At 43.9% G+C, this 18,215-nt stretch overlaps 1 protein-coding gene across 2 annotated transcripts; it reads right to left on the reverse strand.

Moving 5' to 3' along the window:
- Positions 1-769: 769 nt before the first annotated feature.
- On the reverse strand, positions 770-17,114 carry LOC126525738 (ankyrin repeat domain-containing protein 54-like). Of its 2 annotated transcripts, XM_050173661.3 has the most exons (9): positions 16,755-17,113; positions 13,357-13,612; positions 12,159-12,206; positions 10,730-10,828; positions 9,904-9,975; positions 5,083-5,130; positions 3,690-3,814; positions 2,001-2,108; positions 770-1,198 (listed from the first exon to the last, which is right to left on the reverse strand). In XM_050173661.3, the coding sequence occupies exons 1-9, from the start codon at positions 16,848-16,850 to the stop codon at positions 1,136-1,138; spliced, it is 915 nt and encodes a 304-aa protein (XP_050029618.1). In that variant the 5' UTR covers positions 16,851-17,113; the 3' UTR covers positions 770-1,135. The 2 variants fall into 2 exon arrangements, with proteins under 2 accessions (XP_050029618.1, XP_050029619.1); XM_050173662.3 differs by lacking the exon at positions 5,083-5,130 and having other exon boundaries at positions 16,755-17,114.
- Positions 17,115-18,215: the final 1,101 nt, after the last annotated feature.

Raw genomic sequence — 18,215 nt, forward strand, 5'->3', positions numbered from 1 at the left:
ACTACTGAAGCGCCATGTAATAAGAATGGCGTCAGATGCTGATGCTGAGAAAACTACTGACAAAAAGAAAGCTCCACGTCTTCCAAAAGCGTAATATTTCTTTTTGTTCACTTGTTATTCACATTCCTTGCCGTGGACACCGCAACTGTCTCACTCGAGGCAGACACGTGAACTATTTCAAAGCGCAAGCGCGCTTAAACGACACCGTCCGGAAAGTGCAAAGTGCAACTGTGTGGCATCCTTGCGAGTACGGATGTTACATTTCTCCGCGCACGTAGCTAGTATAGCCACAGAAAGAACTGCACAAAAAAGGCGTGCGCAGAAAGAAGGAAGATACGCGCCTCCGTTGCTAAGCAACACTTGCCTGGGCAGACCATGCGCTTTTAAAACCCGATGCATCGTCGCCTCCACAATAGGTCCCCCCCCCCCCAAAATTATCTCCTGCATTTTTTTATTAAGCGACATGTCAGGCTTTCCAAACCCCTATAGTGCCTTGTCATGTGCCAGGCTACCTTTTCACCTGCCATGAAGAATACACGTAAATCTAAGAATCCTCAGATTTCGGAATCTAGTTCGTAGTACTGAGGCGTTGTTAACATGATACAGAAACTGAATCACAGTCGTTATTCTGAAGTTTGTAGTATTGAAATATTTTGACACTGAAACCATAAGAAGTCAGCAGGGGATTTCTGAAAAGTTCGTTACAGTGTTGTTCGTAGTAATGAAGTTTCACTGTACTGGTGTGGTCGTGGTTGAGATGAACACAACGTGGTTTTAAACATGTTTAATGCACCAAATAAGCAAAAAACAAACTATGAAAACACATTGCACAACCTGTCTTTGCACACCACAGCTGGGAGGCAGTTCTGGCAGATGTACGGTTCCAGCGCTTGGGAACTGTCCTTGTAAAAAAAAAAAAATAACAAACAAGAAAAAACAAAGCTGGACGCTCGTCTTCATGCCCCTCCCCCGCAGTTCAGCTGTCACAAGCATGTATCGACAAATTAATAACTTCCTGAGAAACTGATGGAGCAACGTGAACAGTCTTCACGTTTTCTATGTACTCTCTTTTTTTTTTTTTACGTCTTGTCCCATGGCAGTTGTCTTGCTGCAAGTTTCACCAAAACGTCTCTGCTCAGGTCTTGTGAAGGCTTAGGTGTGCTAAGCTGGACAGCAGATCTTGTACGTCATTGTCGACCTGCAAGCAAGAATGTAGGACTTATGGCTTAAAATAAATTGATACTGCAGTGCATCATGCGGTCCTACATCTCATTTATAGGCCATGTCACATTTAAGCTCACTGAGAGAATCGGGTCGTCTGCTGTTAACTGCAGATGAAGCTACTGGCAAATGAATGAATTTTTTTATTATTTCATGACTTCCTTCCTTGTTTGTAAACAAACAACGAAAGAAGTTATAACTTTAGATACACTAAGTTCTCATGAAATTAAGGTTCGTAATCAATTATGAAACAGTTAATGAACTGGCAAGTCTCATTTTTTGGTGGTAAAGGTTGGCTACATTTAATTTTAAGTGAGGCAAATGCTTCACTTGGCAAGTTTCAGAAACATTTAATGAGCCACAACGGCTCAAATGCAAAAACATACTTTGAAATCCGTAAGTCACGCTGACGTACTGGTACTAAGGTTGTGGCATGAAATAAAAACAAAAAGTGGGGAAGGGGAGGAACCACAACCTTTATTTTCTCGACTGCTAATCAACCTATTACCTCACAAATAAATAATGCTTTATCAATCCAAGCTCATTGAGCTGGGGCACGCATCTGACCAGATGCATGCTTGGGACCAGCCACGGCTGGAGCTACGGTTTTCTAGACTCATTCAACAGTGAGCAATGTCGACGCTGCCGCCATGAGCACCACTTCGCACGAAACTTGCGATCGGACGCGGCACGTGTCGTTCGCCACGTTGCCAATGTATTCCAGCTCGCTGTAACCTTACTGCAAACACAAACGGCGAGAGGTCACGGGAGCAACTTGCCTCCTGCCGCGTCTGGTGCAGGCGCAGTCTGGTGGAAAAGGCACCCAGCAGGTCGCTCTCCGCCGGCTTGCCACTCCGCTGGAGGTAGACTTGCAGCATTTCGATCACCTGCAACAAAATGGGAAGCGGTGGGGGATTTTGGCGACTGCACCCCTTTGAGGAGTTTCGCTGGAATGAAGATACGGCTCACGGTTTGGGAGACTTGCCCGAGCAACAGTTGCTGCCTTGACCTACAGCCGAGCCAAGACAACTGCAGGACAAACTGCTCTGCTCGCCAAGCCTTGCGTCAGTCTTTGTTCCTCGCTGCTATGGCCCGTACCATGCAAATCTGCGGCCCCTCGACACTGACTCACTTATTCTAAAGGACGAAGCACTCTGCTTCGTGTATCGCACGTTGCGGCCGAATCCGATGCCCTAATTTTATTCTTGGCCTATCTTTGGCCAGTTGCCACATTTCGTGATACACCGATTCTAAACACCCAAACCGGGATGGGATGCTGGCCCCTTTCTTGCCTGAATTGTTTCAATGAGGTGAAATTTTTATATTATACATGCACCTGAACAGCAAAAGGCAGGGGAAAAATAAAGAAAAATATCCTACTGCAGTTTTTGACAATGAATCGAAGGTTTTTCTCACGAACTGCCCAAAACTCGAGATGATGTAAGCAGCATGCGATTCTTCGAGCATCTTAACTCACAATCGTAATGAAGCGAAATATGGGCACAGATTAGTTGAAGACCATTTTTGTGCCACGTGAGGCAGGTGATACGCACCAGGCTCCAAAAAGCCAGGGTGCAGAGATCTAAACTCGGGCGTTGATGCAACGCATGGACATTTGTGAAATTTTGGGCAGAGCTATATTTGCCTGCAGCACAAGTCAGCAAATCACGTGTATGTAGTGAGAATCGCTGACACACACCGAATCATTGGACCAGAAAGGGTAAGCCAGGAAACGCCGAATTCTGACACCATGCATTTGTGACATCAGCAACCGGATGCCCAGACATGACGTGTGCGTGCTGCAGCTCATGATTACTTCCCTCTTCTGAGTGGAAGTGTTCCCAGAAAGCTATAGAAAGCAGTACCCCTTGCCGACATAGTACCTCTGCCGGACAGAGAGCCTTCATGTTTTATTCACAAGCAGTTTGTCGAGCCAACTGCTCTTTAAGTAACGATGTAATTAAACATCTTGTTTTTCATTCTACGTTGCTTTTCTCTGCACGGGGTTCCCTCTCCTCTGATCAACCTGACCAAGCTGCAGGCACATAGGTCAATGCTATAGGTGAATCCCTGGGACCGAGCATTACATCAGAACTACGCTGGAGAACTAAGCTGTTATGCTATTATTATTATTATTATTATTATTATTATTGTTGTTGTTGATTGTACAACTTGGACCACTGGATATGCGTTCGAACAGACGATGTGGGTCGCTCTATTATTATTATTATAGAACTGTGCTTTAGAACTATGCTATCCCGATAGAACTATGCTAATAGTGTTGCAAGGGTCTCCTTGGAATGCTATCTCACAATTGCTTCACAACTGGTGGAGTTGCAGTGTACCTCATGGAACCTTGGAGCTCTGGCCCCACACGCTAAGGTTAACCGGGCCCGTTTTGTGGCCTCTGTGATTACAATATCTTGCAACTAAAGATGGAAAGAAGGGAGGACGGGAGATGGCATTACATTCATGACTTCCTGCTTGACATTCTCCGATGACTTTGAGACGTCCACCTTCAGGACGCGCAGCTTGGACTGGGCCAGGTGCAGTGGTGTGCGACCCGAGTTGTCCAGCGAGTTCACGTCGGTTCCTGGTGCAAAAAAAAAAAAAAAGGAATTTAACTGTGAAACGTTACGCAACACCGTGCAAGAAGAATCCAGTGAAAGGCGCACTGGAGGACTTGACCTCTTTCTTACAGTAACAACCATATTTATCACAGGAAAAAGATTTCTTTGGTTTTTCCCCTCTCTTTGTGGCTGCTGCCGTCTTGTTGATTGTACAACTTGGACCACTGGATATGTGTTCGAACAGACGATGTGGGTCACTGTGTATGTGCAAATTGGCATGTGGCAATGTTTATGTGCTACTAGGCCCAAACAGACTAGCACACAGAGAGGCAAGAAAAAGGAGAAGTCAGCAACAGATGCAGCCGAGTGTCAAAAAAAGAAGTGAAGCGAACAGAATGAGACCAGGGCTTGCATTGAGAGAGGAGCTACACAGAAGTGAAGCTGGAGTGAAGGCATTTCTGTAAACACAAAGAAAAGAAAGGGGGAAAATACTTCGCTTATCACAATTTCCCACGTGTGCGTGTGGGATCTGCCGATTTTTCGTTTACTTCTACATTTCAATTTAAAAAACTCAGAGTTATTTAGCCCCGCACTTTTCTTGGCTTCATTGTCTGTTGGGTTCATGTGGTTATAGAGTTAAACCTCAATGAACAAGATTGCATCTGACATGAAAATTCCTTGCTTATGTCGGTTACTCATTATAATCATATATATTCATCACATGCTGATATCGGCGAGACATGCTTTAGATGTAGTATTTGGTTACATTCATATTCTCTATATCGAGGTTTGGCTCTACGACATCACAACTCAAACATTCAAATGGTGCACTAAGCTTGGGAGCTTTTATCGGCAATCTTTTCTCACAGCAGCACTGTTTGATAACCACTGCAAATAATGTATATTACTCGTACAATGACTGGATCTCTATATTTTGGGACAAAATATTTAAGAAAATATACACGGGTTTGATTCATGGCCACCATGAATCAAACCACTGACATCATAGCCAGTAGGCCACAGTTATGAGCAACCTTTATGCACTGGGCCCTAAAGTTTGCTGCATCTGTGTTTGTTGCTGCAACGAAGTTTAATACACCAGTCTCACAGGGTACTTTAGATTGCAATAGAGGCCAATCGGGATAGAATTTCTCGATCTCGATTGGCTCCCTTCCGCAGCCTGTGCAATGGAGCCGACCACAATTGAGAAATTGGATCCCGATCAAACTTGATTGCGATCTAAAGTGTCCTGTGTGACACCGGTATAACTTAAAGTCGGGGCAACACTTACCCGCTTTCAGCAGGTGCGTGATAACCTCTGTATGACTTGTGCAAACAGCTGAAACAAAAAGCAATGCAGCTTTCAAGCAAGAGAACAAAAAAAACTTTTTCTGAAGGGATGCCAAGTCAGTTTAGACCGGTAAAGTCTACTTTTGAAACTCCACCTGCATTTCATTGCCACAAAATTGCCAATTATTAAGAGGAAGTTTATCTTAGGAGCCTCCAACATGAATACATGAGAGGGAACGAATGGTTTTTCTCGGCAACCCTTATACCGATTTTGACGAGGTCCGTTGCATTTAAAGGCGCCCTGAACTGCCCCATGGACTTGGTGAAAAAACACAGTCCGGTGATAGCATACACTGCTGTGAACATCTCAGCCAAATTTTGCAGTCATGCATGGCGCATAGAGCTCGCAAGCAGTGCGTGAAGTCACCTTTCTCTAAAACACTCTCTTCAACAGAAGCCTGATGCTCACTTTTCTGGATGCTTTATTTCCTAATACAGGAGATACCCATACGCGGCTGCTATTGGCCAATAGCGACATCAGTCAAGAAGGCTGTTTGGATCAGTGCACCTCTTCCTACTATATTTATTGATGCAGTTTAATAAACAGGCTGAAGTAAGCGAAAATATTCTTTTGAATTTCGACAATAATTATGAACTTCTGGAATTAGCAGACCGTCCTCTGCTCACGCTCGGCAGCAGCCGGTCATGTAGGAATTAAACATTGGCACCCTGCTTATCAGTATTTTAGCCGATGGGGTTCACTAATTTCGACTAGTTTTAGACACTCAACTAGGCCCGAACCACGTGAAACTTAAGGTCAGACCACAGACACACTTGCCAGCGTACCCACTCTTGGCTGCTCCTGGTTAGACGCCTTGGCAGAGTTCATTTCATAATGATCGAGCTATTGATAACGCTTCAAAATGCGCAAGTTGGTGTGGCTACTATTCGTCAGCCAAGTTGATGCAGGACAAAGCCGGTCCACACCACACAGCACAGCCAGACTGGAGTATATGAGCATGAGCGCACACTCTAGCCCTGTTGTGCACAAAGGAAATGCGGCAGTTTCATGTAGCTGCGGTCCGCTACGTAGCATAGATAAATGCGGCCACCGCGGGGTGCCGTGACGAGTTCGCTGGCTGAATGCATTGCAGCTTGCTGAGGGCAACCGCGTTTGGCACGTTTGGCATGTTGTAGGCGCCAAGATCAGAAATAGTGTTTTCTTCATGAACATCCAAAATCAAACATTAACTGCACGCCTGGATGACGTTCAGTAGGCGGAGCATTGGGGGCATGTTCCGCTCCGCCGTAGCCTTCGGAGAGCAAATGATTGAAGGAGGAGTGGAAGCACCGCAAACGCCGTTGTTTGACTGCCAATAACTCTACTTCTGCTGCACGCATTGAAGAACATCTTGCGGCAAAGTATTTTTGAAAGAGTCTAATTTAACTTCGAATGCATTTCTCAACTTCGATAAGAAGTAGATCAGGGCTGCTTTAAAAGAAAACATTAAAATCTGGAAACTGTAGGAAGTTGATTTTCAATTTATGCTTTAATTCCTTTTTAACTCTTGAAGATTGCTTTCCTTCTCAAGTAATTCAAATCGGTTAATCAGTTGTCCCACGAGAGCATTTCTGCACTTTACATGCATTCTAGTAAGGAAATCAAAGCTGGCCGAAAGGCTAACATTTCCTCTTAATTAAGGTATTGGTCAATTATTATTAGTGAAAAGAAGCCGTCGAGGGACACCTTCTCATCGTCTGGTGCTACAGCAACTGGTGCATCGACATTGCTGGAGGAATGCTCGCCTGCTTCGAAAACTGCGTTTGGGCCGCCATTTCTTTCTCGCTCACACAGTGACTGTCACTAGCGAATCGACGCTCATTTTCAAAAGTGAACATTCGAAAACGGACATGTGCACGAAAAGCAAAGGGCAAGTCTCCTCTGTGTCCTACAGGGAGAAAGGGAGGCAATTATCTCAAAGGATCGATCGAGATACTGGTTGTATCGCATCAGACAGAACAAGTCATCAACGCTTGGTGCAATCCCCCACCGTGTCGGCAAATAATGAGACAGCAAAGCAAACCTCTGCCTTTGTCACTGGCTCGTTGACTACCCATGTTAGATGTTTCAGATATTGCACGGGTGTCATTTATTTTGGAGACCGTAAATGATGCGCCAGCACCTATTCCCACGTCTCTCTGTACTGCAGCAGGTTTGTGCAGTCTAGATTATATTCCAGGATGCATTTATTATCAACATTAGCAGAGACAGCACAGCTGCAGCACTTAGAAATGGGTATGACACGGCACAGTGTACGCGCAGCTTGCGGTTCGTGCGAACCCAACGTGGGTCACGAATGCGTGTCTTGGACTGCGGAGCACAGCAACACTTTTGCAATGCTGGCACAGTCTTTCACCCTTGAAAATTAATGCTTTGGTGTACACAGCTGCAAGGGATGATTGCAAAGCTTGCCAAACCAATACAACACTATTTAGGCTGCCTGGTGACCCGCTTCGTGACACGTTTTCCGACATGTTTCACAACATATAGCTGTCAACCTTCTAGGACTGCACAAGAACATGTGCCGTGAATGAGAAAGATTCCTAACTCTGCCAATTTAAAAAGCAGAGGCCTAGAGGTTGCCTGCTGACAAAGACACTAAGTATTCAATTTAGTATGGTTTGACTCCTTGCAGAGCTTCGCGACCCATTTTCATGAAGGTGTTTTGCATAAGAATAGTATTTAACCGAGCTCGTTGGTTCATAGCCAAGATGAGTATTGAACAGCTGAACTGAAAAATCGCAGAACTAAGGAAGATGGAGAAGGACATTACTGTACAGCAACGTCTGCCACCTCGCTTGTGGGAGGCATAGTATGATGGCTGGATCAACTTCGATCTCGTTTGTTTAATTGTTTTCCTTAGACGGTGCTGCATGTCAAGTCAGTCTCCAAATTTCTGTTTAGATCTACACTATTTTATTACTTCGCAATTACTCCGTGGTACTATGCAGTGCAACATGGCCACATGCTATTCTCCCAAACTCACCTGCGTACAGAAGCACTTACGCACGCCACTGTATAACAGGTGACACCGCCATGCGCCACTGTCCTGCTCTTCCACTCATTGCCACGACAGTAGTCCCATTTACAAACATGACCTTTCCACGCATTGTAATACACACCGAGAAGAGCTTAACTACAATAAGACATAACTAACGCATTTATACATAGGAGATCACAGTTGCGCTAAGAGGCGTACACATGATATTCAAGTGACAGCGGCAAGCAATGCGATGGGTCGACTCTGTCTCATTCGGGCGTTGATGCAACATCGTTGAAAGAGCTAGCGACAAATTTGCATTGTTGGCGGATTAAACAGAAGTGTGGCCATAAAAATTGCCAACATGCTGTGAGATAAAAGTTTTAACTTGAGTGTAGTAGTTCCTTTTTTACCACCATTACATATTACGCTTGAGCACAGTGAACAAAACGGTCTGAAATGCCAATGTGGTGCCATTTTTGGTGCCATTTGGTAGGAACAGATCAAAACGCTCTCATGGCTAGGTGGCATGTTAGGCCTAACAGCATCAAAATGCACAAGGAGGCTCAATAACGATGACAAAACATGAGACCCAGTGAAGTGTGACTTCGACATTTATTGCTGTCACACCAAAGAACAAATTTCAAGGGTGAATTCAGATCGAAGCAAGCAGCCTGGGTGCTACCATGTTATTATGCAATTACAGTAACCAGCAGAAGCCATGGATGGCACAGACTTCTGGGTTGACAGGCCAAATTTTCTGGGTGGCCAAAAACCAGCAATGTGACAGGTTGTAGTGACAGATCGCACTTCGCAACGACCAGACTTGTCGCTTGAATATAGGGCGCACATGATTTAGCATTCAGTAACAGCTAACTTGCATTCACCAGTTTGTGATCCCTTGGGGAGCTCCGATGCTACTACCAAAGTATGACAGCAGAATGTTACAGAATGCAGTTATACATGACATTCTGTGCTAATGTACTGTTGCCAATTCCTCTCTAAACTTCTAACTTCATGTTCAATTATATTTTTGTATTTGCAAATGTTCGACTGTAACATAATTTCCATCATAATGTTAAACAATCTGGTCAGTTGTCAATCCCTAAAAAAAATTAAGAAAGATGAAAGTGTTCTGCTTGGATCGCAGACTTTCTTCCCTGACTATTGCGAATCAATACAGGAAGCATGCAACTTGCAGCAGTTAAGAGCGCTTGGGACCATTCTGATGAACAATGGATCTTAATTACAACAGACTCGAAGATCATGTTCATTATATGGACTCTGCGCATGTAGATCAGGGTATGACTTCCTCGTGTGTTAACGCTTAAAGATGAACTGCCCCTATTACAGTGTTTACTTGATTCTAACGCAAACTATTTTTTCTATAAAAAATTTACTAAATAATTGCATGCTAGAATTGAGTATGAAAGCAAAACTGCCACAGAGACAAGCCATCGTCATTGGCATTTAAGACTGCTGTAATCCAGTGCAATACAATCACTGGCAACAGCCTTTAGAAGCTGCAAGAGCTGCTACGCCAGCTCCATAAGTTTGTCAGGCTACCGTCGTCTTTAAGGCATTTAAGAAATGCGGCATGGCCAGCACAAAATACGAGATGCTTTGGTAAGTAAACAGCCCAGGCCACCGCATTTTTCATTTCTTGGCCATGAAAATTAGGTGCCCGTTACAAACGAGGGCATGTTAAAATCGAGCACGCATGGTGCACAATTGCAGCTATTACACCGAGTTTATGAGGTTAATTAGCCAACAGTTCTCACCAAGGTGGAGTGGAGTGTTGCCAACGATGTCCCTCTGGTTTGGGTCGGCGCCGTGCTCTAGGAGCATTTTGACTGCAGAAAACATGAAGCGAGGTTTGGATCGTCAATGACTTGTAACATCACTACAGAATCCATGTGCACACAATGCATCCCCAAAGGCAGTGATCACACTTGCAAAGCGTTTTCTCAAGCTGTAGTGCCGATTTGATGGCACAACAATAACGATGGCTCGAGGATGATGAGGATGGCTTGGCGGCGACGGTGGTAAGGCAGAGAGAATGGTGGCACGGCGACCGGTTTCTTTTACTCCAGCAAACAAATGCCGCAGCTTGTTCTGTTACAATGCAAACTGATCGTGAAGGTAATGCACTGGGTAACCTTGGCTGATCCTGAATGCACTGCAAAGCCATGAGGAAATGAGAGTGGTAAGCTTGTCATTCACTCGTGCCATGAATGAGTGAGTGGCCGAGCGTGCAGAGCACTGGGCTATGGCACTACAGGACCATCACTCAAATGCCGCCATTGGACACACAGATTTAAAATGAAGCTTTCTTAACCAATCGTTTCCTACATTGACGACTGTAACTGCCACTGTCCCGCCGATTAGCTCGTACGCAGGACGGCACTCCTACAATGTACCGGCCATTATGTAGCCCCGTCTGTACTACCCCTAGGGATGTGTCGGTGGCCGGCGCTGTTGTCTGTGCAATAACACAATGAAACAAAGACAAGTTCCTCAATATCCGCGCTCAAGATGTGTCACAAACAGCACCACTGACCACTGTCCATGCAACAGAGCAACAGAAAGGTCAAGACAGCCACTTACTTATTTCCAGGTGACCCTTGCAAGCCGCAAAGTGCAAAGCAGTGCGGGAACGTTCGTCGGCAGCACACGGATTTACACCGGTTTCCAGGAGACGGCGCACTGCAGCATTCAAAAGAAATGAAGCTACATTACCCAAGAATGCAATGGCAAATATCATAGCAAATGCCACAGCTTTTCCTACAAAAATTATAAAGAAGTCAATCTGGTGCTTCAACCGTTCAGCTGAATCTCTCTGAATCTGTCTAATCTTGAGGCTTGTGGCTTCAAACGGCCTTGTGACATTCCTTATTGCAATGCCTTTCTTTTTAAGCAGGTGGTGTCTATAACATGGCAACCATGATGTGTTTCTGGCTCCTACTATTGTTTCCGATGCTAAATACAAGGCATGGCTTTTGTACCTGGAGGGAACCACCGCTTGGGGGTGTGATTTAGACAACACCGATTTCCCAAGATGGCAACGTATTATTAAGTCCCTGTGCATATGCATAAATAACTGCAAATAATTTCATTTATAAAGCAATATACATGTTGTTGGAAACGATCCTTGAGCAAAGTTCGCAAAGCCGTTTGAAGCCCAGAAGGACAAAGTTTAAGCAAGTCAATGTACCACTACCCACTCTGGCTGAACTGCCATACTTCCAGCCCCCATAGACACTAAGTACCAGAGTTCCATCTCGTAAATTTAGTGGGAAACTCTGTGCAAAAATGCAACACTGTAGCCAGCAAGAACCCAAGAATGCAGCAGCTTATACACCACTTGTTCAACTCAAGAATTTGCATAAGTGCTCCAGGCAAATATATTAGCTAATTTCAGTGATGTTGTAGCGGAGGCAAACTTCTTTCAATACCAGAAGGTCTCTAGCTGACTTCGTTTATTTAATATTATTACTATCCTTTATTTCTTGAAGCACAGTGGCAGAGAGGGACAGCTGTAGTAGGGTTTTGCAGGCGGGGCTTGAACTACATTCTGGATCCCTGCCAATTTTTTTTTTTCCTTACAGACAGTACCAATCTGGCTCAGTATGTTTATGATGTGAAATGTTTAAAAACCATAGTTAGAGCAAACAAATATCTCTAAACCTCGCATGGCAAATAACAGTTGTTTAATTACTATTCTGAAGCACCCACTTCACTCGTTAAGAACTTTGTCGAAAAGACTGCTTGGATTGTACTCTTCCTTCACTGATGCTATGCAAACTATATAGACCACCAGCACCCAAAACACAGCGCTCCACACTGTGCTTTTTCAGACCATGTAAACCAGATCCTGGTTTCTTCCCACACATTCTTTCCACAGCCGCCCTTTTACAGGTAGCAGACGACGCATCAGCATGCTGGGATTGCTAGCTTCCATGCAGGGCAAAAAATCTGGCTCAATAAAAGTGCCGTCGATAGAATGGCTACTGCCATCTATGTTGTGAAAGCTTACCTAGTGGGATCTGGTTTGTGATGGCTGCTATGCGTAGCTTGCGCTCACCTGAAACAAAGACAACAGCCGCTCAATGTTCAGTGGCACTCAGGCTTACAATGAAGCATGTGAGGGTCAGGATTTAATGCCTTGGGGCTGCAGACTTTCTTCCGAACTTTACGAGAATAAGATCAAATTTAACTATAACTGAAAAAAAAAAGAATAAAAAAAAAGTAAAGCAATGGTCTGACCTCCGTGAGATTGCAGACACTTTCACATCAACATAAGCAGTGTTCAAACATGGCAAGCCAAAAATCACCACAGGCGGGCATCGAACAAGAATGGCACTTATTTGGTATGTTCCCATGAAAAAGAAGGATACTGTCTGAGCAAAAATAAAATTTATCTTTTTTTAATGTTAACAAAGGAAGAGTACATTTCACTAAGCACAATTACATTCGAAACTCGTTATAATAAAGTCACATTTTATGAAGAAATACTTTCATTAATCTTGATATTCGTTATAAGTATATATATATGTTACATGCTGATATCAGTGATAAAACAGTTTAGATTCACTTCGTTACATCCGTGTTCTTTATACTGAGTTTCAACTGTATTACTACAATTTCTGCTTATTTTCATAATAGGGCTTCTAAAGCAGTCCTGCACAAATTTAGTAGTACCTAAAAAGACTTGCACAAGGCCTAGCTGGAATATATTTGACATGTACTATTGACATGCTGAAGGCTTAGTCGGTGCATACTTAATGCAGCTGTGCCTGCATGCACCAGGTATACAACACTGCAGACACGAAGCCTTTGCAGGGAGATTATTGAAAGGTACTGAACAATATACCACACAAACAGGAACGGATACAAGTTTGTGGCAGGTCACAGCTATGCTTCAGTCATTCAATACCAATCTGCTATCGTTCACGGGAGATAATAAAACTTAAGGGCATTTGTTCCCGCAAGAATTGGTGTGAAAGAATGAGGGTGGCGGTGTCTAGCATGGATATGTTTTGTGACAACATTATGGAATAAACGGTCGAGAGAGTAACGCTTGCCCCTGTCTGTTTATTTATTATTTGTTTTCTGTGGCACAACTGTGTTTGTGCTTGCTTGCTATGTTTCGTAATGCCACCAGAGTGCTCCTAAGTGACCAGTCGAACTGCACCCCCAAGACGGAGCAATGGAGTGACCCCTTCCCATCTCACCGATGATGTTCCTGAAGGCGGAGCAGTTGCCTGGTAAGTGACGCCACCTGTAGGCACGCCTGTGCTGCATGCGTATCTTGCCGAGCCAAGCACGCGGCGAAGACGAGCCACTGTCTTCCATGGTGCCATGACCGTGCAGCGAGGCCGATGACTCCGTTGCCATGGTGCCAAGGCACTGCACGGCCAAGGGCTGGACGCTGCGGAAGAAAGGAGCGGACGGCTCGCCTACTTCTTCATCCTGCGGCTCGACCTGGTCCTGCAAGCAACACAATCAGACCGCTGGTGAAGAAGGCCTAACCCTTTCTTAGCTGGCTGTCACAGTTTCGTGAGGTAGTATCTGTTCTGGTTGAAATTTTGGAACGGGATGCTCGACATGACTGACATGGCATTTCTGACTGTTCATATTTTTTTTTTTTTCATTAAATTGAGGTCCAGAGCCTCTAAAAGCCCTAGAAAACCTATTGACAAGTGTCAGGATGCCTTAAATAGTAACTGTTCATTTCTTGTTTCTACTGTATTGCGTACATCACTTTGTTATTTTGCTGGTGGCTGTTTTTCACCAGATTATAACTGTTTTTGAGTTATCATTCGGCACAAGATGCACCTGCTGTCGCATTCCACAGCAAAAAAGCCTTGCCTAAGCAGACTGCTTGTGCAATGCGAGTTCTCAAATTTAAGTCCTCAGTACGCTCTCAAACGTAAGCAACCATGAGCAATTATTCTGAAACGTGCTGCATTACATGCATAGACGGCAGATCGACTTGATTCGTGGGTTCAAAATTACAACCGATGGCAGTGCCCACTGCCCAATGCATTTTTACCATACGGGGAACAATGAAAAAGTAATAATAATAATGATAAAATGTGCACTGTAGGCAACTTAACCCTTTGTTGACGAATGTTGCCTGCAGGGAACATACCAAAAAAAAGTTTTTTTTCTTGCAGAGTTTCTGTACCGAGTACAAACTTCCTGGCTAAATGCCTTCAGCCAACACTGAATGACTAGGCAGCGAGCATCATTTGTTGGTTTAGAGTGGGAACACATGGCGAGGAGTAGATAGTTTGACACGCGACTCGCTTTCTTTTGAAAGCGCGTGCAGTGAAGGCTGACCGATGCAAGCTCTCTGGTGTCACACACGTGATGTAAAGACAATGAAATGTGAACCTATGGTTCACATAGGACAAGAGATGTTCATACAAATTCCAAAACGAAGCTAAAGGTGACTCGGCGTCAAGCCCAGTTTTCTGCCTGGCGTTTGCCTCCTATTGCTGAAAAAAGTTTCTGCAATATATTTTTCTTTTCATTGATTATGCTTATTCTATATGTATTTTGCATGTTTATATAGAAAATGACTTTTTGTTCGAGTACTTATACGGGCCATTATTAAAGGGTTAATGAATGGATTATCTGCGGTCGTGCACCTTTCTTGTCCATTCCCAACGAATCATCCCGTGCTGCCACATAATTTTCATTTTAGTGTACTTGATGCCAGAAACGCTTAATGTCGTGCAGTGTGTTTGGAGGCAAAATTGTAGTTTTCTCAAAATACAGCGGCGCACCGACTGCAGGATCCAACACACCGTAGAACCACCTTGTCCATGGGCAACTAAAGATGCACTCATCGGCCACATTTATGTTGCACAGCCCTTTTATTAAAGTTTGGGGCAATCTTGACTGGAACACCAACGCATTTATTTATAACGTGGGGTCTAATGAGGGGGGGGGGGGGGGGGGTAGAAGAAAGCTAAGGAAGTGGTGCACAGGAGCAATGAAAAAACTAGAAATTTGTGCAGTATTTGTAATTGCACGTATCTAAAATGCTGCTGGGATCATAGTGTTCAGCCTGTCTTAATTCCTCACTTCTGCTGGAAAGGTGTTTTGTGTAGCTATTTGCTTCTTTGGTACTTCGAGAGCATGCATTTTCACACCGACATATCTCTCATCACTACTCATAAAACTTTTTTTTTCAGGTACCCTAAACAACAAGATATTTCAAACACAATTAACACAGGTTCAAACACAGGTTAACAACAAAATATTTCAAACACAATTTGGGGAGACAGGCAATATAGAACACCGTAGTACAGATCACCGAATACAACAAGAAAAAAAATGAAATAAAAAGAAAGAAATGCATACATGATGGAGAAAAAAAATACACTCGGTACGAAGCATGTGGATGCACTTACAATGCATCAATAAAGGCACAAAATTCTGTTTTTACTCGACATGCGTATTTAAACTGTGCTTCAAATGACTTACAAATGAGTCACGATCATGTATAGAAGCAATCTTTTGGCAGCTTGTTTCAGTGATAAATAGCAATAAAGAGCGGTGATTGTCGAAGGAGATTCGTATGCGCAAACATGACGCACTTTGAAGGGATGGTCGAGGCAGGGGAAAATTCCTTGCGAGGTTTGATATGGGATGCTGTAAAGGACGACGGGGTATGACACAATCTGTGGAAGTGGGAAAGCAGTGCTAACAGTCAGCGTTTTTCTAGAGAGGGTAATTGGAGAGACTTTTTGATAGCTGTGATGCTGGATGTTCTAGAATAGGTTTCAGTGATGAAACGTGCTGCTTTACTTTGTAAAGATTCAAGCTTGTTTATTAAGTATGTCTGATTTGGATTCCATATTATGGAATCCAAAGTTGACATAGTTGACTGATTTACTAAATACAAGTTTCGCCTAATGAATCCAAGTATTTTATTTGCTTTAGAAATTATTTCATCAATGTGATCATTCCTTGTAAGGTTTGAAGTTAAATGGACGCCCAAATATTTTAACGTAGACACATTCTCTATGCGCATGTTGTTCGTCAAATATGAACTAATAAATATGAACTTCATCAACCGATGGGCAAGAAGTACTTTGTGATTAGGCTGACCACCAAACTGATCAACATATACGTAGTACAATTAAAGACACCAATAAAATTGTGATGCGTTACCATTGAAAAGCCACTGATCTAGAGTGCTACTATACTAATGCAATAAAGTTGCGCAGCTAACGAGGGAGAATTAGAGAGAGAGAGTGTGTGTGTTTCGCATCAGCAAACGCTACAATAAACGTGAAGGGCTTATGTAGTGATTTACAACCGTGAAATAAACTTCCAAATTTCGATGGGCAACTAACATTTGGGACGCAAAAGCAAGAGAAAAGGAGAGAGAAACGTGCGATCTCTTCTGTATTACAAAGCCAAGCGAGCACGCAATGGATCGCGTTAAAAAGAAAAACAAATTGAAGCCGATCGGTGGACAATTTACATGAAGCACAACACCTGGCTGCTTACATAACGCGCAGGCGCGAGCACAGTTGACCGTGCCCAGCGCTCTGGCGGAGCGGCACGTTACCAGCTTAGAAATGGTTCTAGATGATTGGCGCCACGATCTTACGTTGTCGGCGTTCAGCCTTGGCGGAGAACCGACCGACATCGATGTGCTGCCGTTGCTTTCGCTTCCAGTCTCAATGCCAGAATCGGTGCCGGACATTTTGGCGTCCTCCCCTCAGCCAGGACGACCGCGCCAGAAGCTTCGCGTAGCTTTGCTTATACGGTGGATTTTCTCAGATGAACGACCGCCAGCTGCAAAGCGACACTTTTTCCCACACAAACGCACGAGGATGCGACCACCGTTTGCGACCTCACATCGTGCGACAACACCACGGCAGACCACGGTTGTTCCCAACCAAACACACACACAAACAACGCACAGGGAATCCAACGGGGTGCGTTCCGTTGTGTGTCAGAAATGAAATATCCACGCTCGTAAGGCGCCCATTCAAGTGGTGGTAGCTACAGGGTGACGGAGTAGCGCTTTAAAGCTTTAAAAGGCAGTGACTAGGCTTTATTGCGAGTATAAACAGACTTCAATTGCAATAATAAAGCCTGATTATTTATATTACATAGCAATTTAATTTTATAGTAAAGCTTCAAAATCATATTAAAAACGGTATCGCGCGATCTTGAGGCTCTGTCGGAACGCTCCGTGACGATCTTTCGAATACACTATTCAGAGCAATATGATTGTAACCACTGCGTCACTGTGAGAATATAAATATATTTATTAACTTAAACTAAAAAGTTATAATAATGTCATTTATTACATTGTACATGTTTATGGTAATCTATGGTATTTGTTAACGTACTTTGCGTCCTAGCTTGAAGTCATTTGCAAAATCCAAGCGTTGGCAAAATCGAGCGCGTTGTCTTTAATATAATGTATGGGAAAATACTAGCACGTTATAACAGACTTCTGAAGTCCCATACACCGTCATGCAGCATAGGCAAGTAAAGCAAAATACCGATATTGCGATTTCACTTTGAAAGCCTTCCGCCATGCCTTCCGCCAAGGCATTGCTTCTTCATGAACTTCAATATGGTAGAGCTAAACTAAATCATACTTCACTCTAAGCGCTTGAAACGTTGCATGCTTCTCTCTTCTGACATTAAATTACCTTTCTTTTCATTTTTTTTAATACATTCACCACGCTTGCCACGGTGATTCGCTTGCGAGCTCCGTCACAGATTTCGGTTACTGTGTATCGCGTGCGGTCCATCATGGAAAAGCTCGGCGCGGCGTGTTGGACGCCGAGGCGCAAGGTTTCGTGATAGCGTGGACGGTTTAGCTTCGTGCGATGTTCTCCTGACACTGAGTTACCGTTTTTTCCGACACACATTATGTAGTGTCCTACCCCACGTCCCATAGGATGACTACCTTTACAATAACGTAAATCTTAAAGGCTATGCGTTTGCTGGTTGAATGCGGCGGAAGCAATTGTAAAGAACGGAAATACGTCATATTATCGCTTGCGCCACCAACGCATGTGAGCAAGTAGCCGAAATTTTGGCCAGCGTA

The sequence above is a fragment of the Dermacentor andersoni genome, chromosome 8, assembly GCF_023375885.2.
Source record: "Dermacentor andersoni chromosome 8, qqDerAnde1_hic_scaffold, whole genome shotgun sequence".
NCBI classification, from domain to species: Eukaryota; Metazoa; Arthropoda; class Arachnida; order Ixodida; family Ixodidae; genus Dermacentor; species Dermacentor andersoni.

Excerpts from the sequence above, each read along its gene's own strand:
- LOC126525738 (XM_050173661.3), bottom strand. The coding sequence starts at position 16,850 with ATGTCCGGCACCGATTCTGGCATTGAGACTGGAAGCGAAAGCAACGGC. Across the intron at positions 12,207-13,356 it reads CGCCTTCAGGAACATCATCG|GTGAGCGCAAGCTACGCATA; the intron begins GTGAGATGGGAA and ends TCTTTGTTTCAG. Across the intron at positions 9,976-10,729 it reads CAAGGGTCACCTGGAAATAA|TCAAAATGCTCCTAGAGCAC; the intron begins GTAAGTGGCTGT and ends TGTTTTCTGCAG.